Consider the following 20,392-nt stretch of genomic DNA (forward strand, 5'->3'; position numbering starts at 1 on the left):
ATTCCATTCCATTCTTGTGTACCAAAGTAGCCCTAAATTTAACTTTTTCCTTTATCACGTCAAACCAAACATAACTTATAATGTTGATCTCTATATTTCATGTGCCCCCTTTTTTTCCCTAAATGAAGGGAGTATATTAGGAAAAAAAAAAAAATTGAACTATATGGTACAAGGCAGAAGTGAGGGCATACCCTCGTGATAAAAATAGTGCCTTATAGTAAGGGTGCATAAAGAACCGGTGGAACCAGAACCGGTGCTTCAGTTCTGGTTCCTAACGGTTCCGGTTCCAATTTCTAGGAACTGTTGGGAACGGTTCCAATTCCGGACTCCCAAACCGGAACTGTAGAATAATTATATATATTGTTTTTAATTATATAATTACTAATATATATGCCTATTAATGCCTACAGAGAGAGATATATAATAAATGTATGTTCTCGTGTACAATATTATATATCAAAATGTACTACAAATGGCTTTAGAGTCGTTAAATTATTATTTAAAAAAATAAAAAATAAATAAAGGAATCGGAACTGTGGAACCAGTTAGGAACCGAAACCGTTCCCAACGAATGTGTGGACTATAAGCTGAGTAGCGGTGTTCCTGGAGTTTTGTGTAAGCTCGATATTGAGAAAACCTATGATCATGTTAGTTAGAATTTCTTTATCTATTAGAGAGGATGGATTTTGGAGAGAGATGGAGGAGATGGATCGAGGTTTGCATTTCCTCTGTCATATTTTCTGTGTTGGTGAATGGGTCTCCATTCGGGTTTTTTTTGCAATTCTCGAGCTTTGAGGCAAAGGGATCCTCTCTCCCCTTTCCTGTTCATTATTGTTATGGAGGCTCTTAGTAGGTTGATGAGAAAGGCTATGGATTTGGGATTTATCAAGTTTTAGGATGGGTCCAGAATCAGTTCAGCAAATGGAGATCTCTCACTTACTTTTCACAGATGACACTCTGGTTTTTTGTGAGATAGATGTGTCCCAATTGAGATATTTGAGATGTGTTTTGGTTTGAAAGTTAACGTGGGTAAGAGTGTGCTTGTTCCTGTGGCAGAAGTTCAGGATGTGGCTTCTCTTGCGGCGGTTTTAGGGTGTGGGACGAGCTCCATCCCTATTTCTTATTTGGGCTTGCCATTAGGTGATTCGTCAAGGAGGGTGAAAAGTTGGGACCCGATCATAAAGCGATTCGAGAGAAGGTTGGCTCGGTGGAAAAAAACAATATCTTTCGAAGGGCGGAAGGGTTACTTTGGTGAAGAGTACATTATCGAGTCTTCCAACTTATTACCTTTCGCTTTTCTAGATCCCTTCCTCTATTGTTGGAAGACTCGAGAGGCTTCATAGAACTTCCTCTGGGGAGGCCGGGGGGAGGAGTTTAAGTATCATCTTGTCTGGTGGGAGCAGGTTTGCAGGCCTCTTCAGTTGGGCAGTCTTGGGGTTAAGAGGTTGGCCCCCTTCAACAGAGCGCTCCTTGGCAAATGGTTATGGATAATTGGTATAGAAAGGCATAAGTTATGGAGGGGGGTTATTTCATGTTACTTTGGGGAGGAAAGTGGGGGATGGTCATCTAGGTCAATCAGATCTGTTGTCAGCGTGGGGGTGTGGAAATTCATTCGGAAGGGATGGGATGAGTTCTATAAGAACATTAGATTCAGAATTCGGGAGGGAAGGGACGTCCGATTTTAAGAGGATGCTTGGTGCGAGGATCGCCCATTGTCTTGTTTGTAAGGTTGTTCAGGATTGTTGTTGATAAACGTGCTTTGGTGTCGGACTATTATCGGCATGATATCGGCAAGCTTACTTAGGATGTGTGATTTCGACGATCCTTTTAAGATTAGGAGTTGGACAATGTGACTGGTTTGCTAGACCTTTTGTATAGACAATAAGTGGATGGTACTGGTTCAGGTTCCTTGATTTGGGTGCCTTCTCCTCAGGGGACTTTTCAGGTCCGTTCCTTTTTTCTCTGCCTCTCCAGGTTTCACGGTTCCAATTTCACGTGGAAAATGGTTTGGCGTTCGAAGACTCCTCTCAGGGTGGCTTTTTTTTGTTTGGATTAAAGCTTGGGGCAAGATTTTGACTCTGGACAATGTGAGAAAGAGAAGACAGATCACAGTCTGGTGTTATCTGTGTAAAAATGGAGAGTCTGCTAATCACCTCCTTTTGCATTGCCACGTGGCTCACGACTACTGGAGTCTTATTTTTTTTATGTTTGGCGTCCACTGGATTATGCCTCGGGCTTCAAGGGATTTTATCAACGTTTGGAGGGGCCACAGGGTGGGGGTTCATGCTCGTAACTCTTGAAGGGCGACCCCCTCTGTGCTTGGTGGAGTCATTGGAAAGAGCAGAATAAAAGATCTTTTGATGGAGAGGAATCCTCCATTTGCGTGGTCATCTGTGTTGGAAAAGATCTTGACCCAAGATAACTTAAAAAGGAGGAGACAAGTGGTGGTTAACTGTTGTTACATGTGTAAGAGAGATGAGGAAACGGTTGACCACCTTCTTTTGCATTGTCTAGTGGTTCGGAATTGTTGGGTTTTTTTGTTGGGTTCGTTTGGGGTTCAGTGGGTTATGCCCAAGTCCTCCAAAATATTGGTTGAGGCAGGGAAAAGTTGTATAGTGGGCACCCAAGTTCGTGATTTTTGGCGGAATAGGAAACAACATCACATGGTATCAGAGCTTAATTTCTCTTCTTACGTTCGAACCCCTATTTTGGGGTATAACCTTAGCATCTGAAATGTTGCTAAGGGTTTTTCGGTGCTATTTGTGACTTGTTTGGGCTGCCGGTTTGTTCGGCAGTAATGTTCTTTGCCATTGCTGTATCTCTGACAGTTTTTATTGACTTGTTTTTTATTGACTTGTTTGGGCTACCGGTGTGTTCTGTAGCATTGTCTTCGTCTTAGCCGTGTCTCCGGCAGTTTTTATCAACTTGTTTGGGCTACTGGTGTGTTCGGTAGCATTGTCCTCGCCTTTGCCGTGTCTCCAGCAGTTTTTTGTTGACTTGTTTGGGTTGTCGATGTGTTCGATAGCATTGTTCTTTGTCTTCTCTTTTCATCATTCACACTTGTTACTCGTCATCTCAATGACAAGTTGAGCATTCATGCTCCAACTTGAGGGAGAGTATTGAAGATTTAATGGAGGAATTAGTGGAGGAAAATCTTTCGATGTTGTTTCCTATTAGTGAAGATTTGGTGTTACTAAAGGAATCAGTGGAGAAATATCCTCCTTGTTTACTATTTTCTAATTCTTTCCATTCTCATAATTTCTTCACCTATATAAAGGAGCCTCCACCATTGTATTGTGTATGAATTGAGAGAGTACTATAAAAGTGATGTAGCCCTCTGGGCTCTTTGTGCCGTGGATGTAGGCCCTAGTGGCTGAACCGTGTAATATCTGTGTATTCGACTTGTTTTATTTCTCTCTTCGCTTCCGTTTTATGCTTTACAACATGGTATCAGAGCCTAATTTCTCTTCCTAGGTATGGACTCCTATTTTGGGGTATTCCCTTACCATCTAAAATGTTGGTAAGGGTTTTTCAGTGCTATTTGTGACTTGTTTGGGCTGCCGGTTTGTTCGGCAGTAATGTTCTTCGCCTTTGTTGTGTCTCCAGCAATTTTTATTGACTTGTTTGGGCTGCCAGTGTGTTCGGTAGCATTGTCTTCATCTTTGCCGTGTCTCCGGCAATTTTTATCAACTTGTTTGGGCTGGGTGTTCAGTAGCATTGTCCTCGCCTTTGCCGTGTCTCCGGCAGTTTTTTGTTGGCTTGTTTGGGCTATCGGTGTGTTCGGTAGCATTGTTCGTTGTCTTCTCTCTTCTCTCTTCATCTAGGAAGCACAGACACGCCAAAATGGGTGAAGAATCCGTGTCGAACACACCAAAAAACGTGTCTGAAATTTTTTTATTTTTTTTTTTTTTTAATGCTGATATGTTCTGTTTTTTGTTTTGTACTACTCTTTTGACATTGTAAATGGTAAAAGTCCTAGGTCAAATGATGGATGGGAATAGATGATAATATACTGACTTGTTTTTGTATCTTTTTTGAGACTAGCCTTTAGGTTTTTGTGAATGTTAAGTGCTAACGGTAAAATCCTAAATGTTAAATAGTCATGAATGTTAATAGTCCTTTCTGTCTATGCTTTTGTATTTGGAGTAAAGTTGCAATGATGATTAAATGATACTAGTTATTATTCTAATGTCTTGTTTTTTATTTAGTTTTATAACTATGCAACATTGTTCTTTTATAGTTTATTAGTTATGAGTTATGATTTGTGTTTTTTTTTCATTGTGAGGCTGATGAAAAATATTAACACTCAGTAATTTTTAAAGTACTACATCACATATATATATATATATATATACTATTCGCCGTGTCCGTGTCCTATTTTTTTTGGATTTGCCATGTTGCCGTATCCATGTCCGTGTCGTGTCGTATCCGTGTCCGTGCTTCTTAGCTCTTCATCATTTACACTTCTTGTTACCTGTCATCTCAATGACAAGTTGGGCATTCATGCTCCAACTTGAGGGGGAGTATTGAAGATTTAATAGAGGAATCAGTGGAGGAAAATCTTCCAGTAATTGATGTTGTTTCTTATTATTAAAGATTTGGTGTTATTAGAGGAATCAGTGGAGAAAAATCCTCCTTGTTTCCTATTTTCTAATTCTTTCCATTCTCATAATTTCTTCTCCTATATAAAGGAGCCTCCACCATTATATTGTATATGAATTGAGAGAATATTCTAAAAGTGATGTAGCCCTATGGGCTCTTTGTGCCGTGGATGTAAGTCCTGGTGGCTGAACCACGTAATATCTGTGTGATCTACTTGTTTTATTTATCTCTTCACTTCCGTTTTATGCTTTACAACAATGCCCGAGTCCTCCAGAAACTTGGTTGAGGCTTGGAAAGGTTGTATAGTGGGGGGCCAAGTTCGTGATTTCTAGCGGGTTGCGCCTTTGTGCATCTGGCGGTGTTTATGGATTATAAGAAATAGGAGATCCTTCAAAGGAAAGGAGAATCCTATTGGGGCATTAAAGTTTTCCATTATTAGCACTCTTTTTTGTTGGGTTCTAGGGAGAAATTGTAAATCCATGGAGGAAATAGTTGATTTTTTGCACTCCTGAGAGTTTAGAGGCCTTGTGTATCTTCCGAGGGATGCATTCCCCTTTTGAAGGCTTCTTTTATACAATTTTACTTATATATAAAAAATAAAAAAGAAAAAAAAAATTCTATTATTAGTTCTCTCTTTAGTTGGGTGATGGGGAGAAATTGTATATCTTTAGATGAAATCGTGGATTTTTTTGGGTCTATAGGACTCCTTTTTTGGCTTCGGTTTTCGTATAGCTCTTGGGAATGTGTTCCCCTTTTGAACGCTTTCTAATACATTTTTACTTATCAAAAAAAAATCGAGTTCAAACAATACTAGTTATTAGCTTTTCTCAGTAACTACGATTGGGACACTAATAACTCCTTTTACAAAGAATATTGAAACATGATGAAGCAGTGAGTTGATACTTAAATACAAGTATATTACCAGAATCTTTGCATATCAGCTAAATGAAGATGGAAGGGGCTAATCACAATAGGAAATGATAAAATGATGCAACAAATTGCATCATTTAGATGTATACTGCCAATAAATAAGCCCATGTTAGTTTCCTCCTCTTGCATACATAGGATATCTTTCCTATAAATTATTACTTCAATTTTATTGATAATTTAACAATTTAATAGACTATTCCTTTAAATACACCAATCCAGTTGCTAAAACAATTCCTATGGAAGTTAATGATGCAGGCAGAATTTCAAATTTCTGCAAGTGGAATTTGTGTTTTTCAAATTCTGCCTGCATCAGTTAAACACGAAATTTGCAGTATATAATTTATTTAATTTTTTTTTTTTTTTATAAGTAAATTTGCAGTATAAGATACCTTGTGTATTTTCTCATTGCCAGCATCAATAATGCGGATTATACCATTAATTCCTCCAGCTACTAAGAATGGGGTCCCATCAATATTGCACGCCCAGCTCACAGTGTAAAATGATTCATCCTTCTGATCTACATCAAACATGGAGACCCCAAATGCTCTTTAAGAAGACGTAGAAGTTTACATATAAAAATTACATAATATATCAAACCAAAAGTATTTCTATTACGTCTTCATCAATGTAAGACTGCAGCACAGCAATAACACCCCCATCAAGGCATTGGTATACAGTCACCTGCGAAAACATGAATCACATACAAAGAAAAACAAATGAGAATTGTACCTCTTTTTTTTTTTTTTTGATAAGTAAACATATATTAACAAAGGCGCTCAAAGGGGAGCGAACCCTTAACAAAGCAAATGAGAATTGTACCTTTGTTTCAATTGTTTTGAAACAGAGACTGATACTAGAGCTGATAAAGATGATTTTCATCATTGCTATTGAATTTTTTTATGTGAGCTTATATAATATATTATCATCTTATGAGATAAACAGAACATCCACTGTGAGCATACTCCTAAGAGGGGCATCCCGAATAAATAAATAAACAAAAAAGGAAGCGACTACGCTATTTTGGAAGAATAAAGAATCAATTATCATGAAGGCATCTCTGGTCAGGTGCTGCAAAGTTCAAAATAATGACTAGACCTCTAAAGGCTCTAACACGTCTATCAACATCAACCTTTACTAAAAAACCACTAAAAATAAGAAATGCTGAGATACTAAACATGTGTATTTTATATATATATATATAAGTAAAATTGTATTAGAAAGCATTCAAAAGGGGAACACATCCCAAGAGCTGTACAAATACCGAAACCAAAAAAGAGAGTCCTATGGACACAAAGAACCCAAAAAGTCCACGATTTCATCTAAAGATATACAATTTCTCCCCATAACCCAACTAAAAAGAGAACAAATAATAGAAAACTTCAACGCCCCAATGGAGAATTCCTCCCCATCAAAAATTCTTCTATTCCGCTCTTTCCAAAGACTCCACCAAACACAAAGGAGGAGTCACTCTCCAATAGTCACGAGCATGAGCCCCCACCCTTTGGCCCCTCCATACGTCAATCAAATCCCTTGACGTCCAAGGCATAACCCATTGGACGCCAAACAAACCCAAAATAAGACTCCAGTAGTCATGAGCCATGGGACAATGCAAAATAAGGTGATCCAAACTATCCATCATTCTTACACAGACAACACCAATTGACTATGATTTGTCTTCTCTTTCTCAAATTGTCCAGAGTCAAGATCCTACCCCAAGCTGCAGTCCAAGCAAAAAAGGCCACCTTAAGTGAAGCTTTTGAATGCCAAACCGTTTTCCACAGAAAATTGGAACTGTGAAACCTGGAGAGGCAGAGAAAAAAGGAACGGACCTGAAAAGTCCCCTGCGAATAAGGCACCCAAGTCAAGGAATCCGAACCAGTACCATCCACCTCCTGTCTATACAAAAGGTCCAGCAAGCCAGTGACGTCGTCCAACTCCCAATCCTGAAAGGATTGCCTGAACCGCACATCCCAAGACAACTTACCGCTATCGAGTCGATATCAGTTAGCTACCAAAGCATGTCTATCAACAACAAACCTAAACAACCTTGGGAACAAACAAGACAATGGGCGATCCTCGCACCAAGTATCCTCCCAAAACTGAACGTCCCTTCCTTCCCTAACTCTGAATCTAATATGCTTAGAGAACTCATCCCATCCCTTCCAAGTGGATTTCCACACCCCCATGCCGACAGCAAATCTGGCCGGCCTAGACGACCATCCCCCTCTCTCCTCCTTCAAACAACATGAAACAACTTTCCTCCATAACCTATGTCTTTTGCTACCGAATCTCCATAACCACTTGCCTAAGAGTGCTCTGTTGAAGGGGGCCAATCTCCTAATCCCAAGACCGCCCAACTTAAAGGGCCTGCAGACCTGCTCCCATTGAACAAGATAAAATTTAAACTCCTCCCCCCGTCCGCCCAGAGGAAGTTCCGTTGAAGCATCTTAAGTCTTCCAACAATAGAGGAGGGAAGTTGGAAAAGCGAAAGAAATAAGTTGGAAAACTGGACAAAGTACTCTTCACCAAAGTAACTTTCCCTCCCTTCCAAAGATATTACTTTTTCCACCCAGCCAACCTTCTCTCGAAACACTATATCACCGGGTCCCAACTTCCCACCCTCCTTGACGAATCAACCAACGACAAGGCCAAGTAAGAAATAGGGAAAGAGCTCGTCCCACACCCTAAAACCGCTGCAAAAGAAGCCATCCTCCTGAACCTCCCCCATAAGAACAAGCACACTCATGCCCACGTTGACTTTCAAACCTGAGATTGCCTGAAAGCAGACCAGGACACATCTCAAATATCTTAGTTCACACACATCTGCCTCACTGAAAACCAAAGTGTCATCCGCGAAAAGCAGGTGAGAGATCTACATCTGCTGAACTGAATCTGGACCAATCCTGAATATATAGGAGTACATAACTGTATATATAGTGCCAAGAACGAATGATCTTCATTATCATCGTCATTGACTTAATCACATATAAATAGGGTTGGACACATGAATTATCTTTTTCCATTATTTCGATGGGATTCGGTGGGCGGTTGAGGAGATGGATTCTTTTTTGCATCTCTAGCGCTCGTTTCTCTGTCCTTGTGAATGGAGCACCGACGGGTTTCTTCTCTAGCTCAAGGGGTTTGAGACAAGGGGATCCGCTTTCCCCTTTCCTGTTCCTTTTTGTGATGGAGGCTCTTAGTAGATTGCTAAAGAGGGCTGCGGAGCTGGGTTTTTTGAGAGGCTTTCGGGTGGGCAGGGATGGTGCTTGTCAATTGGAGGTTTCTCATTTAATGTTTGCAGATGACACTATCGTGTTTTGTGATGCGGATGCGTCCCAGCTGAGGTATTTGAGATGCGTTCTGATTTGGTTTCAAGTTGTTTTTGGCCTTAAGGTTAATGTTGGTAAGAGTATTCTTCTTCCGGCTGGGGATGTTCTGGAGATTGAGTTGTTTGCTCACATCCTTGGTTGTTGCACTGGCTCCTTTCCCATTTCTTATTTAGGTTTGCCTTTGGGTGCCCCCTCGAGATGTGTGGGGAGCTGGGATCCGGTTGTGAACAGAGTGGAGAGGAGGTTGGCGGGTTGGAAAAAGTAGTACCTGTCTAAGGGGGGTCGGGTTACCCTGATTAAGAGCACCCTTTCTAGCCTTCCTACATACTTCATGTCTCTGTTTCAGATTCCTTCTTCAGTGGCTGAGAGAATTGAAAGATTGCAGTGCAACTTCCTTTTGGGGGGGGGGGGGGGGGGGGGGGGGGGTGGGAGAAAGGAGATGAGTTCAATTTTCACTTGGTTCGGTGGGATCAAGTGTGCCGTCCAATTCAGTTTGGAGGCTTAGGGTTTTGGAGGTTGTTGCCGTTTAATAAGGCTCTTCTTAGTAAATGGCTCTGGAGGTTTGGGATCAAAAGGCATTGGTTATGGAGGAAAGTTATTGCTAGCAAATTTGGGGAAAGTCGTGGTGGGTGGTGCTCCCTGGAGTGTGCGTGGTCCAAGGGGGGTGGGAGTTTTGGCATTTCATTTCGGAGGGGTTGGGATGAGTTCTGCAAGCATGTCCGTTTTCGTATTAAGATGGAAGGAGGATCAGTTTTTGGATGTATCTCTGGTGTGGGGATCTCCCTCTTGCTCTCGCGTTCCTCGGCTTTATAGGATTGCTTCTCATCGACAGGCCATGGTTATTGACTGTTATCATCTTGATAATGGGGAGACTGTCTTGGGATGTTCAGTTCAGGAGGCATTTTCAGGATTGGGAGATCGAGGATGTTCTCGTTTTCTGGAGCTGCTGTACAGTCAGGTGATTTCTTTTGGGGGATCGGATTGGTGGTTCTGGATTCCTACCTCGCATAGCCGTTTTGAGGTTAGGTCCTTTTTCAGATGCCTTTCGGTTGGTCATGGAGATCCCTTCCCTTGGAAGTGTATTTGGCGGTCCAAGGCTCCCCGCAAGGTCGCCTTTTTTGCTTGGACCTCTGTTCTAGGTAAGATTTTAACCCAAGATAATCTGAGGAGGAGGAATCAGGTGGTGGTTAATCACTGTTACATGTGTTTTGTGTAATGAGGAGACTGTTGATCACCTCCTTTTACATTACAGCATGGCTAGAGATTGTTGGGATCTGATGCTTCGTTTATTTGGGGTTCACTGGGCCATGCCCTTTTCCTCTAGAGGGTTGATTGAGGCTTGGAGAGGTGTCTCTGTTGGGGCTGGCATTAAGGATGCTTGGAGGGCTACGCCGCTTTGTATCTGGTGGTGCATTTGGCTTGAGAGAAATATGAGATATTTTGACAGGAAAAAGAAGCCTGTTTCTATGCTTAAGTTCTCTGTTATTTCTACTCTTTTTTGTTAGGTTTCAAGGAGAGATTATAGATCTATGGAGGAAATTATTGTGTTTTTTGGCCTCTCTGAAGGTCTAAGGAGCCCTTTGGCCCTTTTGTTTCTTTTGTTCCGTTGGGCTTCGCTCCCCTTTTTAGAGCATTTTTTATAAAATCTTACTTATCAAAAAAAAAAAAAAAAATATTCAACTTTCCAAAATCACTTTCAAAAACAGCATGCCATATTAGTTTTGGCCGGCCACTCTCTCTTACCTCTAGTTTCCAGGATGCATTCCCCTTTTGAACACTTTCTAATATACTCGGTATTTGTAAAAAAAAAAAAATTGTCTTCTTTATATGTCTTTTCTTTCTCTAATTTTATTGTTGATAAAAACCATTCGTGATGGAGACTTCCATTAGTAATTTTATCTTTTATACTCACTCTTACCATCCATTGTAACATTCTAACTACATCTACATAAATGCATGATCTTACTTTATTTTTATTATTATTAAATTTTTTTATACAAGTACAGTTTCATTAAAGAGCGCACCCAAAGATAAACAAAAGCCATTCAAAGCGCCACTAGCCACAAAAACCTACAAAATCAACCAATCAACAAAGTCAACTCCTACAACTAATGATTTGCAATTTGTCCCTTTCACCTAAAAGAATAAATTACTCAAAATAGCAAATTTTAATGTTGAAATAGGAGTTTCCTTCCCCATCAAAGGACCTACTATTCCTCTCCCACCACAATCCTCACCACATACAGGGTAAATTGCCAAGGAGGACCACAAAATCCACTATACATCCCCTCCAAGACTCGAGCATGTTCCATATAACTAGGAAACACAAAATGGACTCTAAAAAGAGCGAGGAAACACGGTACCACTCATCTCAAGCCATCGCATAGTGTTTGAGAAGATGATCCACCATCTTTTCATCCCTCTTACACATGTAACACTAGCTCACCATAATATGGTCCTCTTCCTCAAGTGTTATTGATCGTCAAAATCCTCACTAAAGTGGCCGCCCATTCGAAAGCCACCCTAGTAGGGACTTCGGTATGCCAAACTACCTTGCACAAAAGGGAAGAGCCCTGAACTCCCGTCCTAAAATAAGATCACACCTTGCTACCATGTTTGGAATCGCCCCCAAAACCACTCGTCCACTTCTCCCATCTTTTGGCTGTAAAGCAACGTTAGTAACCCAAATACGTACTCTCAATCCTAAAAATGTCTCACAAACTACACATCCATATTACCATCCCGCTATCAAGCCAATAACAGTCTACAATCGAGATCTGATTCACCCCGCAATCTCCTCATCCCCCATTCCAATAGTATGCCCAAATATGGATGAATATGCCATTTTTCAACCTGAATCTAATATCCTTTGAGAAATCACTCCACCCTTTCTGGACCCCCCCCCCCCAAAAAAAGAAAGGAAAAAAAAAAAAAATTCCTCGCCGTATTTGTTTTGAAAAACTGTCCTCCAAAGCTTGTCCCTCTCCAACCCAAACATCAAAAGCCACTTGCCTATCAATCTTTGTTGACATTCTTATTGCTTTTTTAAAACCAAACACTTTACTCTATAAAAATAGTTTGCCTAGGAAATAAGAATACGAACAAGGGGGACACATGTATGACATGACAGTGACACAAATTTTAAAAAACAAAAAAGAAAGGACATGGACACAACAAAGATGTGATCAATGTTGTTAAAGGCGTGCGCTTAGGCGCACCTAGGCTCAAGGCGTAGGTCTAGCGCTTGTTGTCATCCTACACTCATTGATGTTTACTAAGCGCACGCCTCGGTTGCACCTCGTCCTATTTCTCAGGTGCGCCTTGCTGTTCTTTTTTTTTTTTTTTAATGATTATTCTCTCTTAAGCTAAAAGGGTACTTTTGGCAACTTAATAAACAAATAAGAAAGTCTAAGCATATGAGAGAAGAAACTTTTGTTCAAAAGAATAAACAAATAAGAAAGTCCAAGACCAAACATAGAAAGAGTGAGACTGTGAAACCAATGACGAAGCCCTAGTGGCAGAGACGAACGACGAAGCCATGTCAGTTTTTTCTTCTTCTTCTTCTTCTCTCATCTCTCTTCCCATCTACTCCTCTCTTCTCATCTTTGTTTACTTCTCTCTATCCGTCTAGTTCTCTTCTCTCTGTATTTTTCTTTTTTGGGCTCTATTTTTTTCTCCTTTTTCTTCTTTAACACTCTCTCTCCCTTCTCATCTTCTTCTCTCTCTTCATCCACTTCTTCATCTTTTTTTTTGGCTCTATTTTTTTTTTTTTTCCTTCTTGTTAACAATGGCTTCTTTTTTTTTTTTTTTTTTTTTTTTTTTTGTAAAAGTTTATTAGAAAAGCATTCAAAAGGGGAACGCGTCCCTAATGCACAAAACAAAAGCTGAACCTAAGGACCAATAGAGTCCAAAAGATCAACTAAATCATCAGTCGAGGAGCAAGCGCTTCCTCTCACATAACAGAAAAGAGAACGAAGAATATGGATTGTTAAATTTGCCAAAGACGATTCCTTTCCTTCGAAATTTCTGTTATTTCTCTTTCTCCAAATACACCACCAAACACAATGTGGAACAATCCTCCAATAGTCACGAGCATGACCTTTCACTGGGCATCTTCTCCATGCATTAATCACTATGGAGGACTGAGGCATTACCCAATGAACGCCAAAAATGCTGAAAATGAGATTCCAACAATTGTATGCCAGAAGACAGTGCAAAAGAATGTGATCCACAGACTCACCATCTGTTTTACATAAACAACACCAATTAACAATAGTGTTAACCCTCTTTCTCAAATTATCCAACGTCAAAATCTTACCCCAGGTGGCAGTCCAAACAAAGAATGCGATTCTAGGTGGAGCCTTAGAGCGCCATATAGTCTTCCATGGGAAATCGTGACCAACAAAATTAGAAAGACAAAAGAACATGGACAGGACACCATATCTGCTAACTGCCATGGGTGGAAGGGACCCACATAATGTCGTCACTACCTCTGCCAACATCCTTCTGCTGATACAATAGATCCGAAAAAACGCATGCTTCTTCCATCTCCCAATCCTGAAAAGAACGCCTAAAATGTACATCCCACATAACCCCACTGCTATCAAGCCAATAACAGTCAACTACGCAACCGTGCTTATTTTCAACAATACTGTAAAGTCTAGGAAAGGAATGAGACAACAACTAATCTCCACACCATAATTCCTCCCAAAATCGTACACGCCTCCCATCATGAACCTTGAATCTAACGTATGAGGAAAAAACATCCTAACCCTTCCGAATGAATTTCCACACGCAGACGCCTCCCGTAACAGAGACTGGACGGGAGGACCAGCCACCGCCCTCCTCCCCAAAATGACACGAGACAACCCTTCTCCACTGGCGATGTGTTCCCTGCCGAATCTCCATAACCACTTTCCCAATAAAGCTCTATTAAAAGGAACCAACTTTCGAATGCCTAACCCGCCAGACTTCAAAGGCTTGCAAACTTGCTCCCAGTTAACAAGATGATACTTGAACTCCTCTCCCCTTCCACCCAATAAAAAGTCCCTTTGAATTTTTTCAATCCTTTCCGCGACAGAGCATGGAATTTGAAACAAAGATAAAAAGTAAGTGGGAAGGGACGAGAGAGTACTCTTAATAAGAGTGACCCCCCCCCCCCCCCCCCCCCTCCTTTCTCTCTCTCGAAAGATTCTGTTTTTTCCATCTTGCCAACCTTTTCTCATACCTATTAATCACCGGGTCCCAACTCCCTAGAGGAAACTCCTAAAGGCAATCCCAAATTAGGAAGAGGAAAAGCACCCACCCCACACCCAAGAACTGCAGCTAAGGAGGAAATATTTGGAACATCCCCCACTGGGACAAGCACACTCTTTCCAACATTAATCTTAATCCCAGAAACAGCTTGGAAACAAACAAGAATGAACCTCAAATATCTGAGTTGGGAGACATTGGTATCACAAAAAACCAAAGTATCATCCGCAAACAACAAATGAAAGATCTCCATCTGATGAGCAGCATCTCTGCCGACTCTAAACCCCTGATATAACTCAAATCATCTGCTCCCCTCATTAGCCTGCTTAATCCCTCCATAACTATAAGGAATAAAAAAGACGATAAAGGGTCTCCTTGTCTCAAACCTCGAGAGCTCGCAAAGAAACCAGCAAGAGATCCGTTCACTAGCACAGAGAACATAACAGACCAAATACAAGTTTCGATCCATTTTATCCATATATCTCCGAACCCCATCCTCCGAAGCAAGTAAAGAAGAAACTTCCAATTAACGTGATCATAAGCTTTCTCAATGTCGAGTTTGCATAAAATGCCAGGGACCCCACTCTTCAACCTGGAGTCTACACATTCCCCTGCAATAAGAACAGAATCCAAGATCTGCCTTCGACCAACAAAAGCATTCTGTGACTAAGATAATTCCATCCAAAAGAGTACTCGTCCTAAGAACAAGAACCTTGGCAATAAGCTTATAAATGCATCCCACTAAGCTAATTGGCCGAAAGTCCTTAATATCAGAGATGCCGCCCTTCTTAGGAATAAGGGCAACTAGGAAGCACGGACACTCCAAAATGGGCGAAGAATCCGTGTCCGACACGTGTTCGACACGGACATGCGTCGGACACGCCCCCGACACGTGTCGGACACACCAAAAAACGTGTCTGGAATTTTTTTTTTTTTTTATTTTCGGACACAGCTCGGACACACTCTTCTGGAATTTTTTTTTTTTTTTTTAATTTTAATGCTGAAATGTTAATTTTTTATTTTATTTTTTTAATTTTTAATGCTGATATGTTCTATTTTTTGTTTTGTACTACCCTAAAGATACTGATATATATATATACTAACCTAAAGATGCCACAATTCGCCGTGTCCGTGTCATAAAGATGCTGATATATATATATATATACTAACATATCAATGATATATATATATTCCAACCTAAGCATATCAGTGTTTTTTTTTTTTTTTTCAATTATTTTTTTTTTTATAAGTAAGAATTTATTAAAAACGCTCAAAAAGGGGAACGGAAACCAAAGATACAAAACAAAAGGCTAAAGGGCGCCTTAGACCTTCAAAGAGGCCAAAAAAAATAATAATTTCCTCCGTAGATCTATAATCTCTCCCTGAAACCCAGCAAAAAAGAGTACAAATAACAAAGAACTTAAGCATAGAAACAGGCTTCTCTTTTCCATCAAAATATCTCCTATTTCTTTCGAGCCAAATACACCACCAAATACAAAGTGGCGTAGCCCTCCAAGCATCTTGAATGGAAGCCCCAACGGATACGTCTCTCCAAGCTTCAATCAACCCTCTAGAAGAACAAGGCATAACCCATTGAACCCCGAATAAACCAAGCATCAAATCCCATCAATCTCTGGCCATACTACATTGTAAAAGGAGGTAATCAACTGACTCCTCATTGCCTAAGCACATATAACACCGATTAACCACCACCTGATTCCTCCTCCTCAAATTGTCCTGGGTTAAAATCTTGCCTAGGACTGAGGTCCAAGCAAAAAAAGCGACCTTGCGGGGAGCCTTGGAACGCCAAATAGACTTCCATGGGAAGGGTTCTCCGTGATGAAACGAAAGGCATCTAAAAAAAGATCTAACCTCAAAACGGCCTTACGAGTTAGGAACCCAGAACCAACAATCCGACTCCCCAAAAGAGATCACCTGGCTATACAAAAGCTCCAGAAAGCGAGAAACATCCTCGATCTCCCAATCCTGAAAATGCCTCCTGAACTGAACATCCCAAGTCAGTCTCCCGTTATCAAGATGATAACAGTCAACAACCATGGCCTGTCGATGAGAAGCAATCCTATAAAGCCGTGGGAAAGCGAGAGCAAGAGGGCGTTCCCCACACCAGATATCCTTCCAAAAACTGATCCTCCTTCCATCTTTAATTCGAAAGCGAACATGCTTGCAGAAATCATCCCAACCCCTCCGAATGAAATTCCAAACTCCCACCCCCCTTGGGCCACGCCTCGCCAGAGAGCACCACCCACCGCTACTTTCCCCAAATTTGCTCTCAATAACTCTCCTCCAAAGCCAATGCCTCTCTATCCCAAACCTCCATAGCCATTTACCAAGGAGAGCCTTATTAAAAGGCAACAACCTCCTTAACCCTAAGCCTCCAAACCGAATTGGACGGCACACTTGATCCCCCCCCCCCCCCCCCCCCCCCAAAAGGAAGTTGCATTGCAATCTTTCAATTCTCTCGGCCACTGAAGAAGGAATCTGAAACAGAGAGATGAAGTAAGCAGGAAGGCTAAAGAGGGTGCTCTTAATCAAGGTAACCCAACCCCTCTTGGACAGGTACTGCTTTTTCCAACCCGCCAACCTCCTTTCGAACCTATCGACAACCAGATCCTAGCTCCCCACACATCTCGAAGGAGCACCCAAAGGCAATCTTAAGTAAGAAATGGGAAAAAAGCCAGTACAACATCCAAGGATCTACGCAAGCATCTCAATATCAAGAACATCCCCAACAGGCACAAACAGACTCTTTCCAACATTAACCTTAAGGCCAGAGACCACTTGAAACCAAATCAAAACGCATCTCAAGTGCCTCAACTGGGACGCGTCCGCATCACAAAACACAATAGTATCATCCGCAAACATCAAATGGGAGACCGCCAATTGACTAGCAACATCCCTGCCCACTTGAAAACCTCTCAAAAAACCCAACTCCACAGCCCTCGTCAGTAATCTGCTAAAAGCCTCCATCACAAAAAGGAACAAGAAAGGGGAAAGCGGATCCCCTTGCCTCAAGCCCCTCGAGCTAGAGAAAAAACCCGTCAGAGCTCCGTTCACAAGGACAGAGAACCAAGCGCTAGAGATGCAAAAAAGAATCCATCTCCTCTACCGCTCACCAAAACCCATTCTCTTCAACAGGTAGAGAAGGAAACTCCAGCTCACATGGTCGTACACCTTTTCAATATCCAGCTTACATAGAACACCCGGAACACCGCTGCTCAACCGAGAATCAACACATTCACTAGCAATAAGGACTGAATCCAAAATTTGACGACCACCCACAAAGGCATTCTGAGAGTCAGAAACGACGCCATCCATCACCTTTTTCAACCTAAAGGCCAAGACTTTCGCAATCAACTTGTAAAAACATCCCACCAAACTAATAGGGCGAAAATCTTTAACATCCATTGCCTCTCCCTTCTTTGGAATAAGAGCAATAAAAGTTGCATTCAAACTTTTCTCAAAAGAGCCCTGCACATGGAAAGCATGAAAAGAGCCCATCACCTCTTCACGAACCACCTCCCAACATTCCAAAATGAACCGCATAGTAAAACCATCAGGACCAGGGGCTTTATCCCCATTACAACTCTTCAAAGCAGCGAGAACTTCCTCCTCTGAAAAAGGCCCTTCCAAAACAGAGCACTCCTCACCCGAAATAGAATCAAAATGAATCCCATCAAGCGAAGGACGCCAAACTGCTGATTCAATGAACAACTTCGAGAAGTACTCAGAAAAACTCTTACAAATCTCCTCCTCTTTACTAATCAACACCCCATCCACCCGAATCCTCCCAATGTGGTTGCTCCTTCTGTGAGCGTTGGCAAGTCTATGAAAGAATTTAGTGTTATTATCACCTTCCTTAAGCCACAAGGCTCTAGATTTCTGTCTCCATGAGATCTCCTCCATAACAGCAATCTCAGCAAACTCTGTTTGACACTCCACCCTCCTAAGCTTCAAAGGAACTGTCAATAGACCCAGGCTCTCCATCTTATCAATATAAGCAATCTCAGATAGAACCCGATTCTTCCTCCAGGCCAAATTACCAAAAACCTCTTTGTTCCAAACTTTGAGATCATTCTTCAAAAAATGCAACTTGCTTGCCAAAGAATGACTAGGAGTGCCAGCCACTCCATATCCCGCCCACCAGGATCGGACTCTCTCCAAAAAACCTTCAACTCGGAGCCACATATTCTCAAATCTAAAAGGAGAATTTCTGCTACGCATCCCACCACAATCTAAAAACAACGGAACATGGTCAGACAAAGGACGAGCCAAAAGGGCCTGAACAACATCAGAAAATTTCTCCTCCCAATCACTCGACACCAAGAAACTATCAAGACGTGAAAGAGACGGAGGAAAACGTCCACTGGACCAAGTGAAAGGCCCACCCACCAAAAGCAAATCAAGCAAACCGAAATCATCAATAAACTCTGAGAAGGCCATCATATTAGCCGTCCACCTGCCCCTGTCGACCTCTCAAAAGGGGAACGCACCCCCGATACACCATGGCAGCAACCATTGACTACGAATCTCCCCCAGCTCCTCCAATAGCAAATGGCAATCACTATCCTCCGTAGGCCCATAGACTCCAGAAAAAACCTAACGAAAGCCATCCTCCACCATGGATAAAACACAGGATGCCGAGAAAAGCCGAGCCTGAGAGTCCAACAAAGAGATCCATCGGACATCCCACATGATCAGGATACTACCCGAAGAGCCAATCGCATCCAAGGCAAACCACTCCACGAATCTCCCAACCCACAAACTTCGGACAATCACATCTGACATCGAGGTAATCTTGGTTTCTTAAAGGCACACTAGATGACCGCCCGTTTTTCAAATTACCGATTTCACCACTTTCCTTCTAGCCGGGTCGTTGAGACCCCGGACATTCCATGAAAGAATTTGAAGCTTCATAAGGAAACAGTAGAGTTGATCGTCTCATCCCTCCTTCCACTGACCTTCCCCCTAGCCCCCCTCCTCCTCCTTTCATAAGTAACGAGAGTCGAGGGACTTGGACTCCCTTCCTCCTCTCTTGCCACTGGAACACTCCCCCTACTATCCGTTCTACCCGCAAACTGAGCATTAAGAACATCAAGGAATAAATCTATCGCCTCCTCCATCCGACCCTCAAAAGATACACCCAAAAGAGAACCTATCTCAACTCCTTTTTCCTTCAACCATTCATTCTCCAAATCAGCCAACCCTGCATCAAATCCCATCCCTTCCACAGAATTCCCATCCGGTCTAACAACAGCCAAAGGTGTAAGCAAATCAACATCAGACTCGCATCCGTTCCACAAAACCATGCCCAAATCCCCATGAACAGAGGAACACGATCCATCCTCCCCAATCTCAACAGATGACAAAGATGGAGAGCAACTAGAAAGTGGGGTCCCAAACACCTCATCAGCCAAAAGATCATTCTGCTCAAAAAGAGAACCCTTTGACACAAGATGAGCCCTCAAATCGTTTAATAGCACAACAGCTGAAACATCGTCAATTCTTATCTTCACATCCCGGCCCACACACAGTAATTCCGTCACTGCTAACATCACACAACCGAGAGGGACCCATTACAACACTGCCGTCTTCACCAGATCTTTTCTCAAAAACTGGCACCGGCTCCCTTTCAAAAATCGAAGACAAGCACTTTGAAACAGAAGACACCACTCCTATTTTCGGTACCAAGTTTCGTCGAGAAACCCCACAAAGGTGAAAAGAGGAAGAAGAAGGTAGAGTAGGAGAAGGATCAGGCGATACAAAAGACTTACCCAATCCAGTGCCAATCTGCGAAACCGGAATCCACTTCTGTTTTTCCTTTCGAGACATCTTCTGCGAAGAGGGGGCAGAAGCACTTTCTTCTTCATACGATGTCCCTGCAGATGCCCCTTAGGACGACGATGACTTCTCGAAGCTTCTGGGAAATCTTTGAACGGATGGACAGCATCAGTGTCCTAATTTTTTTGGATTTGCCGTGTCGCCGTGTCCATGTCGTGTCGTATCCGTGTCCGTGCTTCTTAGAAGGGCAATAAAAGACGCATCTAGTGACTTCTCAAATATGCCATGAGAATGAAATTCCTGAAAAGTGCCCACCACCTCACTACGCACCACCTCACAGCTCTCCTTAAGAAACCGCATAGTTAATCCATCTGGTTCCGGAGCTTTATCACCATTGCAACTCGATAACGCCTTAAGCACTTCCTCTTCAGTGAAGGGAACCTCAAGCCTGTCACTATCCAGCGCAGAAATGGTATTAA

General features: G+C 41.9%; 1 protein-coding gene across 1 annotated transcript in view; it reads right to left on the reverse strand.

Moving 5' to 3' along the window:
- LOC132311096 (polycomb group protein FIE1) overlaps positions 1 to 20,392 on the reverse strand; it is a 59,886-nt gene that overhangs the window by 36,419 nt on the left and 3,075 nt on the right. The window contains exons 2-3 of the mRNA XM_059808823.1: positions 6,148 to 6,213; positions 5,922 to 6,044 (exon numbers count right to left, since the gene is read on the reverse strand). Of these exons, the coding sequence (XP_059664806.1) occupies positions 5,922 to 6,044; positions 6,148 to 6,213 (189 nt within the window). The remainder of the gene's footprint in view (positions 1 to 5,921; positions 6,045 to 6,147; positions 6,214 to 20,392) is intronic.

The sequence above is a fragment of the Cornus florida genome, unplaced genomic scaffold (assembly GCF_030987335.1).
Source record: "Cornus florida cultivar Cherokee Brave unplaced genomic scaffold, ASM3098733v1 CherokeeBrave_3.0.0_Hap2_Chr06, whole genome shotgun sequence".
NCBI lineage: Eukaryota > Viridiplantae > Streptophyta > Magnoliopsida > Cornales > Cornaceae > Cornus > Cornus florida.